Source organism: Macrobrachium rosenbergii, chromosome 4 (genome assembly GCF_040412425.1).
Source record: "Macrobrachium rosenbergii isolate ZJJX-2024 chromosome 4, ASM4041242v1, whole genome shotgun sequence".
Classification (NCBI taxonomy): Eukaryota; Metazoa; Arthropoda; class Malacostraca; order Decapoda; family Palaemonidae; genus Macrobrachium; species Macrobrachium rosenbergii.
The window spans coordinates 41369765-41391598 of record NC_089744.1 but is presented as its reverse complement, the minus strand read 5'-3'; the positions used below and the strand labels follow the sequence as shown (position 1 = coordinate 41391598).

At 37.8% G+C, this 21834-nt stretch overlaps 3 protein-coding genes across 12 annotated transcripts in view; 2 read left to right on the top strand and 1 right to left on the bottom strand.

Moving 5' to 3' along the window:
* Positions 1-21834, bottom strand: part of Balat (Beta-alanine transporter) — a 299782-nt gene that overhangs the window by 123046 nt on the left and 154902 nt on the right. The gene's annotated exons all lie outside the window — the stretch shown is intronic.
* LOC136837366 (uncharacterized) lies at positions 1818-4207 on the top strand. The gene is made up of 3 exons (XM_067102121.1): positions 1818-2061; positions 2346-3283; positions 3719-4207. Exons 1-3 carry the CDS (start codon positions 1818-1820, stop codon positions 4205-4207), a joined length of 1671 nt encoding a protein of 556 aa, XP_066958222.1.
* Positions 5040-6738, top strand: LOC136837359 (uncharacterized). Its single transcript, XM_067102111.1, has 2 exons — positions 5040-6222; positions 6701-6738. The coding sequence occupies exons 1-2, from the start codon at positions 5040-5042 to the stop codon at positions 6736-6738; spliced, it is 1221 nt and encodes a 406-aa protein (XP_066958212.1).

Sequence of the window (21834 nt, the reverse complement as noted above, 5' to 3'; positions counted from 1 at the left end):
CATTTTTACATGTCACCCTCCTTTCCACCCCCATCCCCTTTGGTGCCAGTGATGTCCTACCCCGCCCCCCCAACCAGTATTCTTTTTCAGATAGTAAGTAATATGTATACCAGGTATGGTTGAAATTACTCAATGCCTTGCAAAGTTATGCTAGATCATGCATACACATATACATTTATATTTATATATATATATATATATATATATATATATATATATATATATATATATATATATATATATATATATATATATTTCAGCAGTTAAATTATGAGCACAACAGTAATGAGTCTCTTGTTCTATCGTTAAAGTCACCTCCAGTTAGGGATAACAATATATAATATGTGTATGTATGAGTGTATATATATATATATATATATATATATATATATATATATATATATATATATATATATATATATATATATATATATATATATATATATATATATATATAAAGAGTGGAGCAAGAGAAAGTCAAATTGACTTCCTCATGCGCAGAAGATTACATCTGATAGGTGAGAAATTGTAAAATTTAAAATGGAGTGTGTGTGTGGCAGCACAGCATAGGGTGGTGGTGATGGACTTCGATATAAGGAACACAGTAAAAGGTAGGCCTGCACGTGTCCCATTAACAATCAAGTGGTGTAAGCTGACACAAGGGGAGGAAACAAGGCAGGAATTTAAGGAGAGAGTATTGAAGGTAGTTAGATTGCCAGAGGGAGTGCAAGAATGGTGGAATCACAACAATATGGTAATAAAGAGAGTGGAAGGAGAGGTGTTGGGAAAGAGCTGGAATGATGAAGTGAAAGAGGTGGTGAAAGCCAAAAAAAGATGCAAAAAAGATCTGGGAAAAAGTATGGACAGCAAGAGGATAAGGGGAGGTGCCAAAGACATAAGAAACAAGTAAAGAAGGCAGCCGCACAAGAAAAGGCAAGAGCATTAGATGACATGTACGAAGAGCTGGAAACTCCTGAGGGGGAGAGAAAAATTCACAGAGTTGCAAAGTCGAGGGACAAGAACACCAAAGACTGCTCCCAAATAAGACAGGTTAAGGATGGGAATGAAGTAGTTTTATGCAACGAGAATAAGATAAAGAAGAGGTGGAAAGAATATTATGAACACCTGTTAAGTGAAGAAAGTCCTAGAAAATTCTTTGATGATAGATTCCAGAACCTTGGCATGACACATACTACTAGCAGGAAGGAAGCAAAGAAGGCACTAAAGAAGATGAAAAATGGTAAAGCAATAGGACCAGATGGAATTCCTGCAGAGGTGTGTGTTAAATGTATGTTTTTTGTCCAAAAGAACGCTCTCGATCTTGTGTTTACGTTTGTTAAAATGTACATTTAGCGTCTAAAAGAACGCTCCCTATTTGTTTACATTGTATCAGTATGTGGAAATTTAAGTAGATTTACTGAGTACTGCTAAACTTTACTTATATGACAATTGTGGAGTGTGTTTAATCAGGTATATATGTGTTTGTGTTGTAAAACAATTATTGTTTTGCCTTTTATTAGGGTGACGCTTTAAGTTACCCACACCCTGTGCTGTGTCGTATTTATGCCCGTTCTTTTCAGAGTTTCTTGCTATTTTTATATTGAAGTTGTAAATTGATGTACCAATTGTGTTTTTGTATCTTGTTTGTACCGTTATTGTGAATTTTTGAGTGAACTGGGAATTATAAAAAGAACTGTGGAACCTGTTACGTTCTCCCCAAGCTGTTTGAATTTTGAATTTTTTGTGAGAGAGAATAAAGATTTGAAGGAAGCGCGTTTCTCTCTCTCCCGTGAGAAAGTTGAGTATTTGAGGAGATTATGTCTCATGATGAGGGGCCAGAGGCCCCAAGTAACCTACATGGTGCCCAGAACCCGGGATCAGAAGAAAGTGACGAAGATTTTCCCGGATTTCCTGACATTTTGATGAAACTGAGAAGTCTTAGATTGAAGAAAGTCAGAGCTGAAACATGGCTGTGTTGTGCTGCGAGAAAACTAAGTGGAGTTCTACAAGGCCAACCAAGCTGGCATGAGTTAACTAGCTTAATGGACGAATTCGACCACCGTAAGTCTAAATGGGTTGAACTAGATGATGCGGTGCAAGACTTGATCGAAAATCCGGAAGAAGTCAAAAGGTTAGTCTACCCTCAGTGAGGTAGGCCAAACACGCTCTGTGTTTTAGGGTTAGGCAATGGTAGACTTGTGAACTTGAATAGTTACTGAAGGCAGTATAATTTCTGGCCTAGTAGCTGGCTTGAGATTAAAATTTGGCGGCTGCCGTTCTGGGATCAGTTTAAGGCGATTGTTGATGACAAGCCTTCAACAAATTTATGTACCTGCATTATACAGGGTCTGGCTCAGACTGCTTTATAATTCAGCATGAACTGTTAAAGGAGAGGTATGCCAAACCAAACAAGATAATTTCCGCCCACATTCAGGACCTAATGCAGCTTGCGTTGTCAAGGAGATCGAAGTACGACAATCAACTCTTGGCGTTGCGGAAGTTGCAAGACGATGTGATAGCCCATGTTCGCAGTTTGGAGGCTCTTGGGGTAGGAGGGGACCAATATGGGCTGGTATTGGCGCCCATGATCTTGTCCCTGCTCCCCCACGAGATTAGACTGGAGTGGTCTCGAAGTCAGCAAGAGGAAGGAGACCTTAAAGGGCTGCTGGAATTCCTACAACGAGAAGTTGAGGGGCGAGAAAGGGCTGAGGCCCTTCAGGGGCTGAACCACCGAAAGACTGAGGATCCCAGCGTGGAAAAAAGGCAGAAAAAGCTCATCCAGGGTTCTGCCTCAGCCCTTCAAACTTCGGCAGAAAATAGTGCCTCTAAGCAGCAGTGTGCATTCTGTGGAAAGCTGCATCCTAGTGATAAGTGTTTTGGTATAGTGAAGCTCTCTCTTCATGAAAGAGAAAAAGCCATTCGTGGAAAGCAGCTGTGTCTTAAGTGTTTATCTCCAGGCCATTATGCAAGGGGTTGCTGGGCCAGGTGTTCAAAGTGCAAGGGTGGCCATCACCACGCACTTATTTGTCGTAAGTCCGAAGCGATAACCCCTGTAACAGCTAGTGAGAAAACCCCTGAAGGAGAAAAGGTGCAGGGGGAGAGTGAATCTGTTACACATGTGGGAGTGGCTCCTTGTGAGTCAATGGCTAGGGCTATTAAGCAGTGTTGTGTATTACAAACAGCAAAGATAAAGGTTGTAGGCTATCAGGGTATAATCTCTGCAACTGTAATGTTTGATACAGGATCGGATCGATCCTACATTTCCAAGGACTTGGTCAAAAGGGTCAGGCCCAAGTGGCTGACCTCTGAGTATTTATAATTTTCTGCCTTTGGGGGAGGTAAGGCCTCCAAGGCAGATTTGTGTAGCATTTATGAAGTGATGAATTTAGGGGCTAATAACCACAAATACAGCTTTAAGGTAGCTGAGATTAATGTAATTTGTCCCCCTTTATGTAGGACCAAGGTGGATCCTAAGTGCTTAGAGCCTTTTGCGCATCTTAACCTAGCTGATGAGTATGGATCCAACCGAAAGATACTGGTGGATATGTTGATTGGATTAGATTTGTATTGGAAGCTGATGCTCCCTAACAAAATTGTGTGTCATGAAGGGCTCGTAGCCCAGGAGACTGTTTTTGGTTGGGTTTTGTCTGGATCCTCAATTAGGTCCAAAGATAACTGTGATGTAGGTGTGCAACTGTTAACATTTTCTAATTTTCAGGAAGATAGCTTGAGTAACTTTTGGGATTTAGAATCTGTAGGTATTCAAGCCCAGGAACCACGTTCTGACGCCATTAAGCCTGACCCTATTCTGGTGCAATTTGAGAAATTGGTAAGTTACAAGGAAGGCCATTATGAGGTGGCCCTTCCCTGGAAATCAGAGTCTGTAAAGTTAAAGTTACTTGATAACAAACACCATGCCTTGAGAAGATTGGATAATCTGAGTCGTAAGTTAGATAGGGACCCTGGTCTGCAGGAACAATATTATTCAGTGTTTGAAGAGTATGAAAGGGAAGGTATTATAGAAGAGATCCCACCCCATCAGTTGGAGGGTGGGTACCCAGTGTTCTATTTACCTCATAGACCTGTGGTGCGGGAGGCGAGTATCTCCACCAAAATCAGGCCTGTGTTTGATGGGTCAGCTCGTGGCAGTAATGGTGTGTCCCTAAATGACTGTTTAGTGGTCCTTCCTAAATTTAGTACTGTTTAGAAGATGGAAGGTCCTTCTGCTGATAAACCTTTCAAATTAAGGTGATTTAGTTTTTGTTGAAGAAAAAGTTTGTAAAACATTTCCGTTTTGTAAGAGTACCCTTTGGAAATAAGAGTAGTCCCTTTTGTTTAATGCCACTTTGAAATGGAAGAATCTGTATGTTGATGACTGGCTTTCTGGGGCTGAAGCTGCTGATATTACAAAGCTGTGGTATGTTGAAGAAGGCTTATGTCCTTATCAAACTTTACTTAATTATGAAACCTTGCCCATGAATTGTGTAGAAGGTGTGTTTAATCAGGTACTGTTTTACATGTGTTTGTGTTTGTAAAAAAAAATGTTGTTTTTGCCTTTATATTCCCTTTGTTATGCATGCAAAATGCTATTTCAAGAAATCTGGAGATTAGGTCTAGATTGGGATGAACCATTACCCACAAGGCAGAGTTAAGTTGTGGGTGTCTGTATTTATTGAGAATTAATCTTTTATTTTCAGAATTGTCCTGGAGAGATCTCCCTGCTATTGAACTTCATGCCTTGCTATTTTTATATTGCCCGAAGTTGTAAATTGATTGTACCAATTGTGTTTTGTATCTTGTTTGTACCGTTACTGGTCGTATTTGTGAAGTTTTTGAGTGGTCCAGGAGGTTTCTGTTCGGTTGGAACTTATAAAAAAGGAGAACTGTGACGGAAAACCTTTGTAGCCAACAGAGTTGTGGAAATTCAAGGATTGACTCCACCTCCCCATTGGCAACATTGTCCTGGAAAGGACAACCCCGCAGACCTGATAGAGGTGTTTATGTTTGAATTTGTTTGGTTAGTGGGTTTTTGTGAGAAGATGAGAGAGGGATTAAAGAAGAGCAATGAAACAGACACTGTTTGTGTTGCTGTTGAGTCTGATCTGCCCTTGTTTGAGTTTTCCCGATGGAGCTCCTTTCCGAAGGCACTCAATATAGTAGGTTGGGTGTTAAGATTTGTTGGTAATTGTAAAGCTTCATCCCTTAAAGCTGGTGGTCCCTTGACTTATGGAGAACTGATGAAAGCCAAGGTCAAACTGCTCTACTGTGCTCAAAGAGAGGCCTTTGCAAAAGAAATAAATGCTCTGGCTTTGTCTCAACCCCTCCCTAAGGGGTCCCCTTTGGTCAAACTTGATCCTTATCTAGATGAGGAAGGGTTGCTGAGAATAAAGGGGCGCTTAGAGAATGCCGAATTGAGTTTTGAGTGTAAGCACCCTATCATTGTCCCTGGTACTTATATTGCTTTGTTGTTGGTTCGTTTCCAGCATGGATTGCTTAAACATGCTGGTGTTGCTGTGCTTGTTTCCACTCTGCGAAACAATTATTGGATCATTCGTCTTCGTCAGATTGCTAAGAGGGTTTGCAGAGAATGTGTCGCTTGTCGTAGATGTGAAGCCAAGGCCTGTTCCCAGCCGGTGGCTCCCCTTCCTGAGTTAAGAGTCAAATCTGCCCCTCCTTTCACTGTTACAGGTCTAGACTTTGCTGGTCCCTTATTTTGTGTTGATTTCCCCTCCAAGAAGTTGTATATTCTTCTTTTTACTTGTGCTGTTGTCAGAGCTGTCCACCTAGAGCTTGCTGAGTCTCTCTCGGTTACTGATTGCAACTTGGCAATTCGTCGGTTTACGGCTAGACGTGGTGTACCTTCTGCGTTCTACTCTGACAATGCTAAAACCTTTTTGGGTGCCTCCAACCTGTTGAAGCAACATTATGGCCCCATGGGCCCCCAATGGAAGTTTATTGTACCTAATGCACCCTGGTGGGGAGGCTGGTGGGAACACCTCATTAGATCAGTGAAGGTTGCGTTGAGAAAGACGTTGGGCACTAAGACATTGTCTAGGAGTGAATTAGAAACCACTCTTCATGAGGTGGAGGCATGTATCAATTCTAGACCCTTGACATTTGTAGGTGAAGAACCTGATGTTGCTAATCCCCTTACTCCATCTCATTTTCTTATTGGTCGTTCAGCAGGTTTTCCGGTGGAACTGGCAGATGACTCTGCCTCAGGTGTGATCTCAAAGGATTTGTGTGTGAGAGAGGCTGTGCGTCTGAGTCAGTTGGAGAAATTCTGGAACATCTGGCAATCCGAGTGCCTTAGAAACCTGCCTTGCATGGTAAAGGGGTTCAAAGCTAATTGTAACAAGGGGTTCTGTTGTAATAGTAAAGGAAGAAAGAGTGCCTAGGCTGCTGTGGCCACTTGGAGTTATTACTGAGTTGTACCCTGGAAAGGATGGAATGGTGAGAAGTGCCAAGGTTAAAACTAAACGTGGATTTGTAACTAGACCTGTTCAAAACCTATACAATTTAGAGATTTCAGATATCAGTGAGGAAAGTGTTTGTAATTCCCCTGATGAAATAATAAAGGAAAATCCAGTTGTAGGGGATCCCATGGACCCAGTTGAATCAATCACTGAGTCTACTGTTGGTAAAACCCGAAGGGGGAGATCTGTTAAAGTACCTGTTAAACTTGACTTGTAATTTTCAGGTTATGAGATTGTAGTGGAGGTTCTTATGATGATATGAGTGTTGACACACTCCTATGGTGGGGAGGATGTTAAATGTATGTTTTTTGTCCAAAAGAACGCTCTCAATCTTGTGTTTATGTTTGTTAAAATGTACGTTTAGCGTCTAAAAGAACGCTCCCTATTTGTTTACATTGTATCAGTATGTGGAAATTTAAGTAGATTTACTGAGTATTGCTAAACTTTACTTATATGACAATTGTGGAGTGTGTTTAATCAGGTATATATGTGTTTGTGTTGTAAAACAATTATTGTTTTGCCTTTTATTAGGGTGACGCCTTAAGAAGTTACCCACACCCTGTGCTGTGTCGTATTTATGCCCGTTCTTTTCAGAGTTTCTTGCTATTTTTATATTGAAGTTGTAAATTGATGTACCAATTGTGTTTTGTATCTTGTTTGTACCGTTATTGTGAATTTTTGAGTGAACTGGGAATTATAAAAAAGAACTGTGGAACCTGTTACGTTCTCCCCAAGCTGTTTGAATTTTGAATTTTTTGTGAGAGAGAATAAAGATTTGAAGGAAGCACGCGTTTCTCTCTCTCCCTTGAGAAAGTTGAGTATTTGAGGAGATTATGTCTCACGATGAGGGGCCAGAAGCCCCAAGTAACCTACAGTGTGGAAGAGCCTGGGAGAAGAATGAACAGACATACTGTGGGACCTAGCAAAGAAAATACACAGTCAGGAAAAGATGCCAATAGATTGGAGAGAAAGCTTTATGGTGCCTATCTATAAAGAGAAGGGTGGCATCCAGGACTATGCAAACTACAGGGGAATAAAGCTAATGTCTCACACAATGAAAATTTGGGAAAGAATAATGGATCAAAGAATTAGAGAAGAAACATCTCTAGGTGAAGAACAGTGTGGTTTCATGCCAGGAAGACGAACAACAGATGCAGTGATTGCCCTCCGACAGATAATGGAAAAACAGAGAGGACTGCACATAGTGTTCATAGATCTGGAAAAGGCATATGATAGAGTTCCACACCAAGAAAATGTCACAATACACTGGTTATATCCTATGATGATGACTGTGGAGTGTATGGTGGGTGAAGGGTGAGTTATTAATAAACAAGTTTTTTACAGAATAATGTAGGAAGGACTCATAAATTTGCAACGTTCTTGTTTGCTATTTGACGCATATTCGGCAACTTCTGCGACGTCATATTTAAAGTTTAAGGCGAAGCAGTGTATATATAGTTCTTTCATTTACTGCTTTTACCATACAACTTACGATCCCACATCTTCCCTCATAGCTGTCTTTTAATTTTTATTATTCTCCAGTTTATGCATATTTTCAGACACCCTTTTCACCCTTTTCCTTGTCAATAAAACACTAGCTGTCCTTCCTGCACCGCAGCAAGTACAAACGTACAAACTGAAAATTTGAAAGCTGCATAATCGCAACTGTATAACTTTACAATTGAATTGTGAATATTTTACATTTCATAGCGTCTACGTTACATGAAATTAATTTAATTTCAGACATGAAAGCTCTGCTAAACATGTAAACTACTGCTGCTATTATTTAAAAAAGAAAACTTGATAAATTTAATAATTTCTGTAAAAATATACTTGAATTAATTACCACTTTAATCTTTTATTCTGAGAAAAGTAACTTTTCAATGTTCACCACTGATATTAAAATGAAATTTTCGTGAATTTTTAATATTTCAAAAAGTTTGAAAACTGGTCCTTAGATATTGGGAAGAGGTGGTTAAGGTTCGAATGAATAAATGCTTAAATGCTCCGACTCATTGCATAGGTTATTGAAACGATGCTTTTCGCAGCTTGCCCACCTTTATAGGAATATTATTTTACTAATTCCCGCCAGTCGCCGACCGGAATATTTAACACCTTTTGTCCATGTTTATGTTTATAGTATTTACCGTCATTGTTTCATGTTTTAAGTTCATCCCCAAGGCGCTGGTACTACACACGGAGCCCATTTTGCACGTAAACTGGAAGGGCACGTAGGCCGCGGTAATAGTTTCAAGTTTTACTTGGTAAAACTTAAAACTACTACTACTTTAACTATTACTTCGTAATCTACTTTTACTCACAAAATTTTAATTTAAGGAGTTCCACAGATCCTCAAGCATCCAGGGAACTGAGTACTAACACATGCAGCAACGTTCCCCATAAACTTACATGATGCGTTTTCTTTGAATATGCAATAAAGTGAAAAAAGAAAATGTGCTTTTAACAGTAACAAAGCTAAATATTTCGTGCAATTTCCTTAGAGTAGGAGTACAAATTGCAACATTTATGCAACGAAATCTTCAGTCTAATAATTGCCGAGTTACTTGGAGAACCCGAGCTAAGATTTTACCCTTAGTTTTTAGTTACAGACATGCAAAAAGCGTGCAAGAGTATCAGAAAACAATCGTTAACTACGCTGCCCGAATAGTAACATATTTTTCAAGTGCAAATGTCAATGGGACGGTTTTCTAAAGTCTTCTTTAAAACAAAGCCCAAAGGAAACTGAATGTTGGATATGGAAGTAAAAAGGTGTGCTTGTGGTGAAGGATCAACGCAGGATAAGTAGTGCCTATTAGAAAGATATTATGTCTGGAAAAGCATAGTAAGAAGAGTATTGTAAAATTTGCCAGTTAAGTAAAACAGACAACCACTAACCCTTGTAATTCAGAAAGAACCGATTCCTACAGAATAACGTTGGAAAAGATAAATTAAGGATATTAAAATATGTTATAAGGCCGATTAATAAGAGCAGGAATTCTCTTTGAGCAAAATGAAAGTGACATAATATTACTTAATAAGAGAAAGACAACACTGTGTGGTGGCTGGGAACAATAACACGAGATGATATAATATTCGGGTCAATGATCAAAGAATTACTTTAGATTCAATCTTGTCAAGGATGAAAAAAAATGAAGCTCTCCGATTATTTTTTTTTAAATGGAATATGTAAGCCCAAAGGAGATAGGTCTTAATAACGGGGATGGAAGTATGACATGTAAACTATGCACCCAGTTTATTAAAGACAGAATCAAACAAATATGACAACTAAAAGAAGTATAAAGTATGAAAAAATAAACAGTCACTGTCCCTCGTTCACTTCATCAGGCCATCTAAGAAGATTTTAGCAGATGCTTTCGATAGCGGTGAGAGAAACACATGAAGGCAACCGACCCCTACGCGTGGGGATGGCGGTGGGGATGAAGATCAAAATATAAACTTTTGGTTCTGCTTTAACTTCTTTCGTCGCTTGCAGCTGTCACAAAAGAATCCAAAAATACCTCAGGAAGATTGCTCTTACAAATATACAATATGTTAAAAATTCTTGCAAGAGGACCTTTATTTTCATGATTACTCAAGACCATTACACAACGATTTAACTCCATTTGTAATTCTCAGCCATCAATGTTGTACATAATTTGTTCATACTTTCTACACAGAAAACTAAGTCTATTCTTTTTTATGCATTTTTCAAATCTTTTGTTGTTATAGAGGAATGCATGCAAACTATACCACTCAAGAACTGGTTGACTCGTAAATGAACGGATCGTGATTGTTATCTGATCTACAAGAATAATGGAATTGTGTCCTGAATGTTTCCTCCTCAATTATGACATATTAATCAGCGTTTATATTAAAATACTGTAGGACTGGAACTTGACCAATCACGCAGTATCACTATAGGTTTATGGCGACATAATAAAATTGATGTGAAACTTATTTTAGATAGAAAAATCTTACTGAGGCAACGGTTCACAAAATTATGTATGTATGTATGTATGTACACACACACACACACACACACACACACACACACACACACACACACATATATATATATATATATATATATATATATATATATATATATATATATATATATATATATATATATATATATATATATATATATATATTTTCAAAGATCGTTTATGCCCTTATATGTCCTCCGGGTGTGTGTATAGCTATACGTGTCATAAATGTAATTTAGGAACTTATATTGGATCCACCAGGAGGCTTCTGAAGGTACGCATAGACTCTCATCATGGAGTAAGCTATAGGACAGGCAGTAAAATTACAAACCCAGAGTTTCGAATATTAGAAATCATTCTAGAATGTGTAAAACTTCCATTGAAAATAAGGATTTTTCTGTTTTAGGGCGAGCTTCTAGCAGCCATAAATTGGCCATTTTGGAATCGTTAATGATTAAACGACTTGTTCCCTTGTTAAACAGCCAAACCTCTGCCGGCACACTCAGGATCCATACAGAGACAGGATCCATACAGAGAGTATGGATCCTGGGCACATTGTACCTCTCTTAGTCTTTCGTTTTCTGTTCAGTTTTAACATTGCCGCTGAATAGGTTGATACAAGCTGGACTCGAATGAGTATAGTTACCTGACACTACGAGCCCCTGTTCTACTAATCCAGAATGCAAGCAATCGTCTCCTCTTCCATAGCAAGGGGGTGGGACAAAGGAGAATGGGAGAGACAAAGCTAAACGAAAGAGTTCCTAAACAACTTTTTCCACCACTAACTGGCACTAATGAAAGAAGAAAAAAATACTCCAAACCCCATGTGTGGATAACTTCAGATAGCATGGTAAAGCACAGGATGGCAAATCAGTATCTCATCTGGATCTCCAACTTAGACTTGCAGGGGAAAAAAGAGGAAAGTTTCAATCTCTTCAATAGAGACAGGACTTGATCTACCATGAGCTACCATTCCTTTTGGGGAATGATGGAATGAAGCGATCTCTGCCATACTGTAAGTCCAATGGAATATGGCAAGACAAAAGATTTCCCAAATCATATGCCAAGGCCAGTAAAGAACTGTCTAAGGGTAAAGGTTCTTTCCAACAATGGAACAGAGTCTTGTAAAATATCCCATAGTGCTTAAAACACTAAGAACATAAGTAACTCAGAATAAGACATCCACTGAAGAAAAGAGGGCCATGTCAATTAGATCAAGACAGTAAAGATAAACCCTAGCCTGTACGCTGCACACTGAAAGGGGCCTGACTCGACGAAGGTAAAAGGGAACCTCTGCACCCTGTCTGGTATAAGCTCTGAGCTGAGAAATTCCCCATTCTATGATGCTAATCATAGAAGACGTTCCCCCTTGACCCCTAGAAGCGTTCTCTAAACAGTTAAGAAGTATATTAATAAATTCCTTGCTACCCTGCAAGAAAAGTCAATCTCTTTGGATCTGCTGGAGAATTCTGATGTAAAGTTGCAGGAATAGCAGTATTCTAAGGAAAAGGCAAACACGAGGCTGACAAAGGAAGAGAACTAGGTCACTCTCATAGTGCTTTGATCAGAGAAATTCAGATCAGAAAACCCCTTGATGTAGTTAGGGGAAAGAGAACAACAAACACAACCAAGTGTTTTACAGGCTATGAAACTTAATTCCATCACCATTCTGAGAACTGAAAAAGAAAACAGAAAACTGAAGTTCTCTGTTACTGGTCTTTGGCCACAGAGAATGGAAACTTTGATACTCATAACTTCTTTGCTATTCAGGAGAGCAGGGACCAAAATATTCCTGCACTTAGACATACTGACTGTTAAGCTGAACTGCAATAATATTCCACTGTGTGGAATGCATAATGCAGCCAAATGCACCAACAACAAATTGTCCACTGGAGTACCTGTACTGCTAAAGGAAGTTGAGTATGAGACACTGCTTACCTTTACTTGAACCATATATCATGACAGTAGTGTACTGCTCAGCTACCACGACTTCAAACCATTTCAAAAATGTGCAGTATTAAAAACGGGCAAACTCAACAAGCATGGTGCTGTGCATATGAGGTGCACATCCAAAAGGCACACACCTGAGATGAAAACTCATCCTGTATGTGCACTTTGCCCCCTCCCCCACTTCAAATGCTTACAAAACCAAAGCAATAATCAAGCTGGAGAGTAAGGAAAACCTTACAAAGGTTCCTGTCACTGAAGAAACAAAAGCATTGTAACACTCGCTGAAAAGAAATCTGAACTGACACTTCAGTGCTGTATCAGACAAAAAATGAACATGAAAGGTTTGACAATCAATATGCAATGCCTGATGGTGACAGAAGACCTAGGACCACCTGCCAAGGCACAGATGGCTGTTCCTGCTGGGACAGAAACCATGCCAATATCTCCCTAAGCTTATTAATATGAGGGGTTATCTAAGGGGGCACTCTCCGCTGCTGAGGGTCAGTAAGCTCAGGTACTTTGCCTGTTGCTTGGGACAAGACTGGTCCTCATTTAATTAACTAACTGTGATGAAAATGTGATGAGTCAATCAAGATCTGAATCAGTAATGCCATTAGGGCACTACAACTCCAAACTTAATGCTATTATGATAAGTGAATACCCTTAAAAAAGCCCAAGTCAAGCTAAAGGTGGAAAATACATGAAATTCAAGGGAAAAGACCATCTTAAGTCCAAAACAGCATTGTGAACTGGTAGATGGTTCTGCCTCAGGCAAAGTTGAGATACTACCCAGAGTTATGAAGAACAGGTCCTCAAAAGTACTCATCCTTTGTTTGGGTTTGTGGCACAAATTCAACTGTGAAGAGGTTGAGCATCGGTCTCTAACCCCTGGTCAAGTTCCCTTGTAGAGAAATCAACCATCAGAACAGGGAAGCACCAACAAGGGACTACTAATGGCACTTTTCTCTGAAATTGCTTCTCCCCTGTCGAGAAGACTGATATATGTGCGAAACCAGAGAAAGAAGAGAAATTTGTTCAGTGTATTAAGGAGTGTTAGACAATGTCTTAACTCAGAAGCCTCTAGCTGTTCCAAAGAACTGCTAAGAAAATTTTCTACTCCCTGCAACTGCCACTACACTACAAGCAATAGAACTTACCCTTCATTACAGCATCAGGGGAGGGGAATGACCACTCTAGGCTAACCTGCACCCCCTTCCTCATTCTTCTCCCCTATTCCAAGCCTGGCATGAGAGGGAAACGGTAAAACAAGTAACTATTTTACTTGAAGTGGAAGGATGGGCTTCATGTCTAACCAATACTAAACGATTCCAAAGCCAGAAATGACTCAATGAATTTTTTTTTCTGATAAAGGAGAGAAAACGACAAACCATCTCATTTAAAAAACCTATTCTGTCCAGTGGAACAGCACCTAAAAGTGCCCAGAAGGAGAATACTATGCTTCAACTCCAATCACCTCCCTAACTGCCGTCTCATACTAGAGATACCCAAAACGCCATTTACCATATAAGTGACAACCATAGATTAAACCACTAAACAGTCTAGAGGAAAGCTGTAGAAATGGTCCCCCACACCCATTATTCCAGTGAATGGAAATCATTCCGACGTAACCTCGTAAATTGTTTTCACTAAAATGTGCAAATCGGTTTCACTAAAATGTTATAAAATTCCATTGTTTGTCTGTACATATTTTACATATTTTTAATATTGTTCTATTCTTTTTCCCAATGTTGTTACAGTTTGTAAGATATGCATAGATAAACAGTGGAATTTCTGTACATGTTTGTAAAAACAATCATCGAATCAACTGGGCAGGGGCAAAAAAGGTAGTTTATTCTAATAATGCCCTCGACAAGTATCATTGAGTCTAGTTTTATAAAAGAGAGCTTTTGTAAGAATCTGAATATCAGATCAGGCAAGTATAAATTTCATCCATTAATTTCAAAAGAAAAATGTAAAATGTTTACATTTTAGGGGAGGTAGTAAATATGTATGGAAGAGCGCAATCAAATCTGTAAACCGAGTACCTGACCCACCTATTAGGTGTGGATTTTTAGTTTTTACGTTTGTTTGTACAGTTCCCCTACCACATATATTGTGAATTTCTACCACTACGTATCAATCCTTCCTCAATGCTAAGAAATAACGTCAAAATCTGTCAGGATTTTTCCCTGTGGTTATGAGATTATGAATCGTGGACCTTACAAACACCAGCCCAGTGCTTTCTTGGTGAGCAACGATACACATACACTGATATATATATATATATATATATATATATATATATATATATATATATATATATATATATATATATATATATATATATATATATATACATACATATTGCATGTTTTTGTGTACCTTATCAGCGGAGGAACATTAGGGACGATCATAATTTAGATTTGAAAGCTTAAGTCAATACCAGCTGGTATTGCTATTATACACACTGACATTCTTTACAAACACTATAAAAAAAGTCAATTATATAGACTGGATTATTCTCCAGACAGTTTTATTTCATTACTATCTACCACAAAGCTAAACAACCCAAGATGACCTAAACTGTAGCTCATATACGGCTGAAAATAAACTTTTAAAATGAATAAATTTGTAAATGTTATATTCAACGAGTATACTGGTGAAGACATTCCAATTTTTTTAATAAATACAGGATTTCTGTTTACGATAGGAACCCTAAATTCTCTTCCATTAATTTAAGGGGAAAGTTATGAGCTTCACTGCCACCCAGTAAACTAAGATACAAGTGATGTATCTCCGCAGTGCTGGACATGACCAGTTAACTGCGCTTCCCTGAACTCTTTACTGCAAACAGGACGACCATTTCGTCATCTCACCGTTGACCAGGAATGTTTTGCTTAGAACCTCCAATTAAATAAGTGCCAATTATCTCTCTCTCTCTCTCTCTCTCTCTCTCTCTCTCTCTCTCTCTCTCTCTCTCTCCTCTCCTTCTTACACAGAATGTTACAGATCCTCATTCGGAAGATTTTCTCAAGCTTTCAAATGATGACGACACGCGGGCAGTTTCATGGAAATTTCTGGTTAATAGCGGTGATAACCAGTATGTGCGGGAGATTATCAGTTCAACTTACAAATGGAGTCACGGGATTTATGCCAAGATGATAAGAGATCGGCCCCCATGAGGCTGGTTTAGTTTAAACTCTGGGTCACCCAGATCCCCTGTGAATAGTCATACCTCCTTGGTCATACCCATATGACTCATGTAGGTCCTGGTGGCATGTCAAGGTTTTATTTGTTTTAGGGAGAGAATGAGAATGGGATTCGACGGCTCCAAGCGCTATAACTAATTTTGTCGGAGATGAAAGCCTTCATAAAATGGTGAAGGTTTAATGTGCTGTCTTATCTTTTTTTTTTATTTATCAGTGACCCTTCAAATATTTCAATTAAACGTAATATCAATGTACGAGATTTAGGGCGATTCTTAATGCACGTACAGTACAGTGTATACTTATGGCAGTTTGCCCCAATGTGAAAATAAACAGGAAACGAAGACGAAGCCACTCTACTGTATATGAAACCACAGTGGATAAGAATGGGCATTCTCAATACTCTGCTATTTTCTTAAATCATGAACTGTTGGAGAGAGAGAGAGATAATTGCACTCTACACCTTCTTTCATGATATTTGGGCACGTGGTTATTACAAATACACGCGTATCTATTAAAAACTGACGAGTGAATTTTATATAACAGAATGAATCTTACCTTTGTAATTATAAATATGTTAAACGGTCAGTAAAATACACTGCCATTCCTCTTCTTGCGAGATATATATTTCAATTACAAATAAAAGTGACCACGTGACTGAAGAGTAGTCCTACGGCAATTGTCAGTGACCCCACGGGGCTTACTGACCTTAAAAAACGACTTATTAAAAGATTTGGCAGAAGACCTGAAAAGTGCTGCCACTTTTTCATGTAAACAATATGTTTAACGTCTCGGAATAGTTGAAATACTCATCACAACAGGATTTTTATGAGTACATCAACCATGAATATTCTTGCATTTTTTTTTATCAGGTTTAAACTTACATATATTATACGTGGGGAAATTTTGAAAGAGAACGGCGCAAATTGGGTACGATAAGAAACGTTTAATGATAACGGTTTTCACAAAAGACCAAGGGATTGAGATATTTTCGACAAATTTCAAATCCCCAAGGGATTTTGAATAAAGCTAGATAAACACTGACCCAGCCACCCTCCGAGTAATGACTCCCTTAAGAAGACCCTTTCTGGAAGACTTCCACAGTTTTAAAGGTGTTTCACAGTTACACATAAATGAGATCAATAGCCAGGCGTCGTTGCATTTCCTTATAAATGTACAGTTAGTATCTCTGTTGCCTTTCTAAGACACCAAAGAACTTTTTTTTAGGAAAATTCTGACAAAGTAAGCATCGAACACTTCCTGGGTTACTATAATCTCTTTGGCCTTGAAATATTTGATAAAAAAAATCCTAAGAATAAAAAATACACATAGGAGAGTATTCATGCCCCAGTGATGATTCAATAACAGAAAATAAAACAGGACACAACTTTTCTAGTTTTGTTAACTGGTTGGACATTAAATTCTTTAAACAAAATTGCTGCCAGTATTTTTTTTTTTTATTTACTGTTTTGGTGTGACGTTGTTTTAATACTTACAATACATTTTAGAAATAAACAGAAAACCCTGTTCACACAAACACACACACGTATATTTTTTGTGAGTATTCGATTTATATATATATATATATATATATATATATATATATATATATATATATATATATATATATATATATATATATATATATATATATGGATTATTCACAAAACAAAAATTTCCTATGAATAAAAAAGAGAATGAGAAGTGAAAATGTAGTAAACTTTCGATGGAAATACAAGGGCAAAACAATCTAGGAAAGCAATAAATACAATCAATTACACAACAGTTTAGAAGTAATTCCGAAAATTACGAATGCTGAAGGCCCTGATTTAAGGATTCAGCAATTGCTAACTTTAGCATAATTCTTCAAAGCTTTCCAATTACAATATTCTATGAAATTTACTAATTTGTTTCCATAAAATTTTTAATTACTCAAAATATTTCTTACAAAAAAAATTCGGCCTTTGAAGTCCTTATTTAAACAAGTTTTCTTCATCGGTGGGAAATATCATAAAGTAATCAAGAACTATGGTAAACCCAATGCAAAGAATCAAACTACGTTGCCAAGAGCTAAAAGATTTATTCTCTCATGGGTGGCATCAGGATCCAGAGGGTAGAATGGGTCACATTTCGCCGATCTAGGAAAATTTTTACTGCTCTTGGAATCTTACTAAGCAAGCTAGTGCATTTGGCTTGTTTAATGCCTGTATTGAAGTTTATGACTTAGTTGAAAATAGTTATTTTTCTTTGTTTATAATTTTTGTTTCATTTCTACTGTGAAGTTTCCATGTTCACGAACACCACCTTCAGAGGATTCTCGAGTCTAGCCCAGACTTCCGTAGCATCCTGGTCATCTGTCTAAAATTATGAGCTTGAGGGTCGAGCAATTTGATGCACTTTTCGGCCCTCAATCTCTTCGTCTTGCGATGTTTATTCCTTGTCTTTTGGCAATATTTTTTCTTCTGCATTCTTTTAAAATACCGTCAAGGAATGTAGTTTTTTGCACGTCAACAGATTTGGATAAACTGAATTAATTTCTATTATTTAGGCTACAGGACATCTACAGTAATATTGCTACAGAACCTAGTTGTTACAAATGTTCTCACAAGTTCGATACAGTTACTCCAAATCCTGCAATATTTCATACAACGCACACACACACACACACAGAGAGAGAGAGAGAGAGAGAGAGAGACTTCCCTAGTATAGCCTTGGTCTGTTCATTTCCCTGAAGCGGAAGAATCACGTGATCTGGGCTCTCTGTTGCTATGCCAGGTCCCATGGTTGTCGAGAAGGATATGAGGCATTATCGTTCGGGTGGAGTTGCACCACCTATATAATATTCTCAAATGCTAATTTTATCACTCTCTCTCTCTCTCTCTCTCTCTCTCTCTCTCTCTCTCTCATCCATTAAGTTCAGCTACATAAATTCAAGATACTGCTGAACGGTTTAATGATGCAACAATGCGCTCTCTCTCTCTCTCTCTCTCTCTCTCCATGAGGTTAGGAAGTGGTGCATTATTGTTGTGACGCCAGATTAAAGTTAAATCGAACATGTACTCGTATCGAAAGTAAGCATATACAGAAAGACGCAAATTCTGTAAACTGGGATGTTTGGTTGAATCACTTGATACCTGACGACTAAATTTTTCACCATAATTTGTGAAAACGTCAGAGTCCATGAAGATTCAGAGGCAGATAACCTGAAAACGTCTCACGTCGAGACTGTTTCCTTCTCTCTACAATGTTTGGAAGGATACATGAACTGTCAAACAGAAAAGGCATTTATTGTTTCATTTTATTTTCCCTTTTTCCATGTAACTGTCTCCAAAAGAAAATTAGGTCTTCTTTCCTATTTTTAGCAAATATTTTATTTTCAGAATGGCTTCGGGAAAAAAAAAATTTTTGGTCGCTTCCACGTTCATCATTTACCTGCAATGTCAGTGAAGAAAACAAAAAAATTTCCACAGCCTGACAGCCGCTCTTAAATACGCAGAATCTTATTCAAGTTCACAGTACGGTAGTGCTATAACTCGTAAGCGAACTATCAAGAGTTTTCTTTAGTGTAATCGTTTAAGGAGCGAATTACATGAAATAACTACGCCAAATCTTTGCTGACCCTCCATTATTTCCTGACAGTGAAAATCTGTTGACGAACGCAACAAACACAATTGGCCCAGGCCTATCTCACAATCTTTTTTAAACCAGACAGTTTTTGATTAACGTTATATTTTTATAAACCTATCTTCCCGAACTATTGCTCACATTAGAATGAAACAGAACAGGCTACACAGGAATAAGTGCAATTCAGATAAGGCTTCCTTTCCTTTACACAAGGTCACTGTATACTCATTGCGTTTTGTATATTTCCATTTTTCCAACATATTTTTCTCTTCTAAAGAAACAAAAGTTATGTTGTGCTTCCTCCACATAAAAATTCCGGTTCCTCTAATGCTATCTACGAGTGCCTAAAAAAGTATCTTAAACCGTTAATGCAAATAATAAAAAAATGAATCTTTAACCACTAATGCAAATAATATGAGACAATTTAAAATATAGTTTTTGCTACTCTTAATTTTGTTAACTAGGGATTCTATCTATTAATTTTTAACTCATGAGTTGTTCATGTTATAAATTTCCTTCCAAGATTTTTAAGTGCCTGGCTGCAGATGGTATTTCAGTCAGCCTTGATCAGCATTTTCCATGTTGATGCTGTACCCTTCGAGGCTCAATCCCATTAACCATACATTCCTTTGCTTCTATGCGAAGTATATTTTTCAACGGTATACGTCTTTCTCAACGACAAGGGAGGAGAATTTAACAACACTCTAGAGTCTAGAGATATATTTATGTGAGCCTCTCAAAGTACTGACCTTTTCAGAGGAATCTGCACAGTGTTGACAGTTTGCTGCTATGGACACAATCTAATCTCAGAGACTCTACCTCAAAAAGGTGTCAGTTCTGAAGAGGCCACCTAATAAATTTATCTGGCAAGTTTCATCATGATCCATTCTTAAGACGTTCTGCTACCACACACACACAAAACACACATACATAAAGATAGAGATTTTAGGGGTTTCAATTCATCTTTTCGAAAGATGAATGTTCTTTACCGAGTGTTCTTGTTGTATAGAGTATGGTCTTAAAAATAATTTACACACACACACACATATATATATATATATATATATATATATATATATATATATATATATATATATATATATATATATATATATATGCTTTATTGTATATAAAAGTAATGTTTACTTAGGTGCAGTTATGTGCCCTCCCCAAATGCATGGACCAAGTAAGGGTATCCTCAATATAGGCAGCAACTCAGGAATATGCTGTTTTATTTGGATATATATCAGTGACTATAACGGTAAAAGAAACACTGAACAGTAAAATACCTAATCAAAATCCAGGCCCAGATCCATATCAAAACTTAGTTAATTGTTGCTTGGTACACAGCGACTCTTTCGATCATTTCTTTTAAAAAACTGATCAATCATTCTTGCAGAATCCTGACAACAGATGCAAAAACTAAAACGAAAATACAGTTTCCACCAGAGGTAAATGTACTTTTAAACTATACAATTAATACTGTACTCCGATATGGAGTTACTGACAGAAAGCAATAAAGTTAATAGATTAGATCAGTGTATCACAATAACATAGATGTTCTAATGAAATCAAAAGTATACACTGAATAATCGAGAAATAAGAAAAATAATAATTTCTGAGAAGTTCGTGGGCAGTCCTAGAACAGACCTTAATATAACTTGTGAGTTTTCACAATGAAGTTTGGAAATCTTTGGATGGCCTGAATCTCTTACTTTGGTGCCCTACAGACTAGTTTTCTGGGCTTCTGGTGTCCTTAACCTCAATTAGTCGTATGATTGTTGGCACTGAAATTACCGATAATAAAGCAAATATATGATTATGATCTTGTTGCTGTTATTTGCTCTCCCCGAACTGAAGGTATAGCAAGAGATCTGAGACAGCAGAACATGGAGTGGTCAGAGGGGTATGTTGTTCAGCTTGAAAAAAAAAATGCAATCAGGTGCTTCATCATGTATCACGCTTCCTCTCCACATATCACTGTGGACTGAAAATGCTATACTGAATTATTTTGAATATCTGAAAAAATTCTTTGCTATCTTTGAATCTAAGCTTCCTGAAAAATATGTCGTCTAACAGGTCTACGTACAGAAATCGAACAGGTATCATGAGCCTTCGTATATCTACATTGACACCCAACTCTTCACATATTTCCTTCTAACATTCTGAAAATTTGGTTCTCATTTGTGGATATCCGGAGGCTATCACACTTAATTTCTTGACAAGGACTCCTCATTTTTGTGTAATTTGATAAAGAAGATTGTTGTTTAGAAATATATGTTTCCAAGCTCATAATTTGGTTTTTGAAAGGGCCGGGAGCATGTGATGCTCTTCTTCCTACGTTTCGTGTTGTACAGAAATCCTTCGAGCCTGGTCATGAAGTTTATAAGATTGGCCTTGACGTTAATGCTGAATTTGACCATGTTAATCCTGAAACCGAACTTTTTAAATTCAGACAGATGAGAGTAGGAAGAACATTGCTAAGTATTACAGAAGTAATTAATTACTGAATTTCAAAGAGCATTTGTTGACGAGTAATCTAGTGACTAGAGGAATGCAATCTTGGGTCTTTCTCAGGGTAGTATTTGG

What these genes read in the sequence shown, in the direction of transcription:
- LOC136837366 (XM_067102121.1), top strand. Translation starts at nt 1,818, where the DNA reads ATGTCTCATGATGAGGGGCCAGAGGCCCCAAGTAACCTACATGGTGCC. An exon ending in AATGGACGAATTCGACCACC is followed by an intron (nt 2,062 to 2,345) that starts GTAAGTCTAAAT and finishes TGCATTATACAG; the next exon opens with GGTCTGGCTCAGACTGCTTT. An exon ending in CCAAGGACTTGGTCAAAAGG is followed by an intron (nt 3,284 to 3,718) that starts GTCAGGCCCAAG and finishes TCTAATTTTCAG; the next exon opens with GAAGATAGCTTGAGTAACTT.
- LOC136837359 (XM_067102111.1), top strand. Translation starts at nt 5,040, where the DNA reads ATGAGAGAGGGATTAAAGAAGAGCAATGAAACAGACACTGTTTGTGTT. An exon ending in GGCAGATGACTCTGCCTCAG is followed by an intron (nt 6,223 to 6,700) that starts GTGTGATCTCAA and finishes TGTAATTTTCAG; the next exon opens with GTTATGAGATTGTAGTGGAG.